The sequence below is a fragment of the Drosophila grimshawi genome, unplaced genomic scaffold, assembly GCF_018153295.1.
Source record: "Drosophila grimshawi isolate 15287-2541.00 unplaced genomic scaffold, ASM1815329v1 contig_848, whole genome shotgun sequence".
NCBI classification, from domain to species: domain Eukaryota; kingdom Metazoa; phylum Arthropoda; class Insecta; order Diptera; family Drosophilidae; genus Drosophila; species Drosophila grimshawi.
In genome coordinates, this window is record NW_025063692.1 from 5346343 (window position 1) to 5352342 (window position 6000).

Sequence of the window (6000 nt, forward strand, 5' to 3'; positions counted from 1 at the left end):
AAGTTTAACTGAACATTGAGGAAAGGTTTACTTGGAAGGTAGAAAATCGCTTTCAAATGGAAATAGTCTCTAAATTTAGGAAAACCTTTTTCCTAAAATAAAAAATGATTGCCCTACAAATATGTTGATTTTTTCTATTTCTTAAAAATATTTTCTATTTTTCTTAAATGCATTTCTAAAAAGTAGAAATGCAAACCATAATTTTTGAAAAAATTCTTCGTTTACTTTCTGAATTTCTTAAATGCAGGGCTATTTTTTTCCCGATTGTTTGAGGGACTAAGAGTGGTATACGAATAGATATCCTTACCGGCAGACATCGTCGCTTTGGGAGCTCTGGCGTCGAAAGTTGCGACAGCGTATCATTTCCTCAGTGGTCGACTGTCGTCGAAAGCCGCGTGCGATGAGAATCTCCTCGGTGGTGGACTGCCGCCGGATGGCTGGCCGCTGATTCTGCTCCACATTCGGTGGTTGAGGGCGGGAGCAGGGACTCGGGTCCCGCGACGAGGAGCAGCTGTTGGAGTCCGGGGAGCGTGGCGAACGTGCCGCCGAGCTGCTTTGGCGCCGCAACGTGTGTCGCCTGGGACTGCCGTCGCGCTCATGCGATCGATCCGGAGAGAGATGGGTCCGGGAATCGCGTCGCCCGCCCCGCGAAGCGCTGTCTGGCGAGAGGGAGTCTCGTCGCGAGGTGCGACGCTCGCAATCCTCGGGTGGATCTGGACTGAGCGCTGGCTGCGAGCCGCGTCGGCTGCCGCCGGGCAGACAGCTCTCATCGAAGGCGGTCGCCTGACGCTGCAATCGCTGCAGCCGGGGCACACGTTCCGGACTGATACCTGCCTTGGAGTCGCGCCGTTGGCCTCGGCCACATTGCGTGGTAGAGTCACGGCGACCCTTCGGAGCTGTCGGACTGGTCGCCGGCGGCGTTACGGAACTGGTGATAATTGTCGGCGGCGGCAGGGCCTGGCAGGCGGTGTCCACCTGCTGATGTGAGTGATAGTTGCTTGTTGAAATTTGTGGTACGCTTATTGAGTCTGAGTTGGAGCCGGCGGAGCTGGTCGAGGGACGCTGCTCCTGCCGGAAAATGGGAAATTCCGGTGCGGCCAGTGAGTCACGTTTCTTGGTTATTTGGTATTTGGCTGGTGGAGGCGGAGTTGTTACACGTCCAGCAACACTACTGTCGCGACGGCTGCCCGACGGATAACTTTCGCCGGAGCCGCGTCGCGAAGCCTGTGCATTGCTCAAGGATAACACAATAGATACAGAGAGAGAGAGAGAGGGAGAGAGAGAAAAAGAGAGAGAGAGGACATGCATAGGCTGGGTTAGGTTGGGCTGCATTCAAAGTGTATTAAATCTGACAATCGTATAAATATATACTTTTTATTCATAAAATACTTTACTATTTCCTCTTTCCATAAATAGAATCCCTTTCTGGAATTCTTTTTTGCTATTTGTAATCCTTATTTAATTTCCTAGCTTGATCTTGATACAAAAATTTCCGATAGCAAAACAGGCAACATTTTTCCGGGCAGATCGCCGGATTTCAGTTCGAATATTATATTTATATATTAGCTTTTTAATTTGTACTTAATATATTCTATATTTGTTGTATACCCAGCGAAGCTTTAATTTTTGGTTGTGATGTGTTTTATGGTGCTTTTAGTATTTGGTAACAAATCGTTCTAAAAAAAAAATACATCACGGAAAATATGCAACTTAATTTATTAGTTGTCTTTATGAATAACACTCATTGCGGATGACTTTTGCTAAGGGCTCATTTATATGTAAAAGTTACTATTTCTATATTCCTATTATAATATTCTCATTCATTTAAATCGAAACTACTTTGTGCTTAGCCATTGCATGTGCTTACCTATTGCATTCAAATATTTTTATGTGCTTTACATTTTGTTTTGCATTGAATTATACTAAAAAAATAATATGCCATTAGGATTTTAGTAAAATTTTATGAAAATGCATTGTTGCGAAGCTTATCCAGAAAATTTGGTGCAGCAGCGCAAGTTCTGGGAACTTTCTATGTGAGTGGATGGTGTTTGTGTGGGTGGTATGCTTTAGTAGTTCTGTGTGTGTGTGTGTATGTGTGTGTGTATGTGTGTGTGTGTGTGTATATATATCGAAGGTTGTGTGGGTGTAGTTGTTGTCAAACTTACGCTCTTCGTGCACTCGATGACGACGGGCACGGAGGCAGTGGTGCTGCTGCCACCGCCAGTTGATGACTGCTGTGGTTCTTCAGCAGTGGAGCTCTCCCTCCGGTGCCAGTGCCTCGCAGATTCGGTCGAGGCGCTTGTCGCGGTGGTGATGGTGACGACGTTGCTGCTGCCCGTTGCCGTTGTCTGGGACTCGCGACGGGAGCGTATGCCCCGTGCGCCCGAGTCTGCGCTCGACTCCCGACGCTTCCGCGGCGTCACATACGTAACGGTACAGCTGGCACCAGCCCCGGTGCTCGCGTCCGCTGTGGTCGATGTGCGCCATGGTAGACTGCGCGCCAAATCTGCCAGTGTCTCCCGACGATTCAATTGCGATCTGTTGCGAGCCGCCTGCTGTTGCTGCTGTTGTTGTTGCTGTTGTTGTTGTTGCTGTTGCTGCTGCTGACGGTTCGCCCCACCGCTCCATTCCCTCAGTATATCGGTTAGCTGGGCCAACGAACTGCGGCGACGCCGCTGCAGGCCAGGCGGCGGCGATTGGCTCGGCGGTGTGGTGATCTGTGCCGCCGAATCGCGACGTCCTCCCAAACGTTGACGGATCGTCGACTCCTCCAGCTACAAATCAGTAGGAATTTGGGCAACAAAATTTATATATATATATATTTATATATATATCTATATACACTCCGCGAAATTCGATTATAGGCACTCGTGTTTATATATCAGGATATTGTCACATCTAAAATTCTATTTGATTTAAGGTTACAAATATAAAAATATCGATACATATTCTTCAACAAATTTGATCAGATAATGATCGATTGGTTTTGGAACAAAATGTAATTTTTCCGGTGCTTCACTCCTGAAGTCATCGCAACACGACCTTGATTTGGAAAATTTCAGGCCGTACGAGATCGGAGGGTTATAGAAACTTGTTGGACGTAGTTTTGGTGAACTTTATGGAGCATCAACCAGACCCAAATGGCTTATTTCAGTTGGATAATGCTTCAATATATGTGTAGCGAGCCTGTCGTGTATGGTTTCGGGATAAGAGTTTTAAGTTTTTCGAATAGCCAGGAAGATCACCCGACTAAAAAGCTATTAAATTGTTATTTTCATATAATTTCTACATATTACATTGATTATATTATTTTTATTGACACTGTCTTTAACCGAATTTCGCACCTTAACCTCACTTTAAATAAATAGAAATTAAAAAAAAAATGTTATGTTCATGTTACAAATTTAATTCCTTTTTTATCTGAAGTGTATTTAAATTAACTACATCTTGTAGAACTACAGAGAACATTCTTTATTTTATTCTAAATTTTATAAGAAAAAAATCAAGTGCGTTTAATCGAATTTTGGGGAGTATATATTATAATGCGAACAAATAATAGCACCACTACGAAATTGCTCCTGGAATTCTTTTTAATATATAAATATATTTATTATTTTACACTATATATTTATATTTTACTATTTACTATTATTACATACTACGCACTTTCTAATTTCCATAATTGTAAGTGCATATTTGAAAAATTGCGCAATTATTTTATCTGTTCGTTTTCTTCCGTAAACTTCAAAAAGACTCTTCTTATGAGAGTGATGATATTATTTTTATGAATAGTTTATGAATGACTTTTTTTTGTTTTTGCAAGTTTATTTTTTAAAATTTATTTTAATCTTGATTTTACCTGTTCCCGGACCAAGTCGTCCCAGCCGTTGCCTCCCTGCCATACCAGGCCCACCTGATGCGACATTATCGGCAGGTTGCACACGAAACAAACGGCCGTCATCGTCCTGCAAGCAAAAGGCAACCAAATATAATAGTACCACTCTAATTGTAAGCATTAACAACGAAGCCATGCTGAAGCAGTTTTTTATTTAATTTAATTTTTTTTTTAAATTTAATTTTTTTTTTAAATTTAATATTTTTAGTGTGCAATAGTTTTGCGTTTTAGTTTTTGTGTTTTGTTTGACTGCGAACGTTCGTCAAACTCGTTCAACTTCCGGATGCGAAATGCAACAGCTCGTCGCATTGTGCACATTCTTATGATGCATGGCATTGAAGCTTTGTATGTTGCCCGGCAACGAGCCCTGGAAAAGCGCATGCACCTGTCTCTGCTGGCAGACGGAAGCTGTTTTGAACTTGAGTTAAATGGCGCCGCGCGAAAATCGCCGACTCGATAACTGCTCAATAAATCATTGATATGACCTTGAATCAATAGGAGAAACTCCACTTTTCAATGAATTCCGATACAAGTGAACTTATGTCTGAGTTGAGCTGTGATTTTTACATATAATTATCATATAAGTTTCACACAAATAATTAGCTCAAAAATTAAATATTATTAATTAATTTTTACATCAAAATATCATTTTTGTTGCCATAGGAAAATTGCTGTATATATATATATATATATAAATATATATATATATATTCTATATTCATTTAATATGTTTGTTTATGAAAGGCTCACAATTTTAATATTATGCGTATTTTTTAATTGACTGCGATCCGCAGTTTCATACCACTGTGGAGTGGACTTCATAAACCTAGGGCAAAGAGCTTTGTGGAGAAAGCTTTCAGTGTGGTTCTTGCACATGGTTTTTCAGTGGAAGGATTTGTGAAAGAGCTTTTTCTGCTTGAAAATCGATGTGAAAGTTCAATTTGGCCTTGCAAATACCTACGTAGGCGTTGTGAAAAACCCTATTGTGAACAAATCTAGTCTGAAAAACCCTATTATTATTATTGTTGGGATAGGCCAATGGCAATAAATTTCATCAATTTAATGATTATAAAATTTGTTCGCTCGATTTGCCAGAGATTCAAGTAGATTCAAAACCGTGGCCTTATTTAATAATTTTTGTACACAACACTCGAACTTCATTTTTTCTCCCTTATTTGTTGTCTTATTTTTTTTTCTTGTGATAAAAGCATACAGAAAGCATTGTGTAAAAGTATGAAGTGCAAAAAGTTTTAGCTTACATATTTGTATTTTTTTATTATTTAGTTGTTATGAAAAGCATGCTGCAAGTTTACGTATGGGATAATAAAAAGCACATGCAAAGTGTATTGGAATAAGGGTGTTGTTCATGCTAGGCTTGCAGCTTTGAGAAAGCTTTGGGTTGTTGCAAATTTCGGTGTGCGTGTGGTGAATTTGAGAAATGTTTTGATGACAAGTCTAGAGAGAGGAGAGGTGAGTTTATGGAAAGCATATGAATAAAAGCTTAAATTCAAGCGTCGCTTTTCAAAGGAGCTCTTTACTATTTGCTGTTTATAGTGTATTTTATTTTATTTATTTATAGGAGACTTTGACTTGATTTGCTAACTTTTTGCGTATGACGACGCTGGTGCTGGGCTGATCCATGGACCTGTAATGCCGAAGTTTTGACATGGCGCATGGCGTTCTGCGCCTGCAGCACTGCAGAATATCCTTTAATATCCAATCGTTGTTGTTGTGGTTGTTGTTGTTCTTGTTGCAGTTGCTGTTCTTGTGGTTGTTGTTGTTGTCGTTGTTGTGGTTGTTGTTGTTGTCCTTCCTCTGCGCTGGTGTTTGCCTGTCTGTGCACTATGTGAACTATTCACAATTTAAGTAACAACGTTCCAAAATGCTTTTGCATTGCTTTCATTTCAAAAATGTTCACTTTTAACTTGATGAGCTTTTCACCTCAGTTGAGTTTTGTTTGTTTGTTTTTCTGTATAAAATTGCAACTCAATTGAAATGTTTTATACTCATTCCCCGTACTCTTCTTCCATACGAACACAATATATCAACACAAAATAACAACTTATTTGAATTCAGGAACTTTCATGTTATTTTTAACTAACAAT

The 6000-nt window shown here is 40.4% G+C and overlaps 1 protein-coding gene across 2 annotated transcripts in view; it reads right to left on the bottom strand.

The window, feature by feature from the left end:
* Window positions 1-5594, bottom strand: part of LOC6566366 — a 60524-nt gene extending 54930 nt beyond the window's left edge. For both annotated transcript variants that reach the window (XM_043216027.1, XM_043216026.1), the window contains exons 1-4: window positions 5499-5594; window positions 3860-3965; window positions 2166-2774; window positions 308-1224 (exon numbers count right to left, since the gene is read on the bottom strand). In XM_043216027.1, coding sequence (XP_043071962.1) covers window positions 308-1224; window positions 2166-2774; window positions 3860-3965; window positions 5499-5563 — 1697 coding nt within the window. In that variant the 5' untranslated portion in view covers window positions 5564-5594. The remainder of the gene's footprint in view (window positions 1-307; window positions 1225-2165; window positions 2775-3859; window positions 3966-5498) is intronic.
* Window positions 5595-6000: the final 406 nt, after the last annotated feature.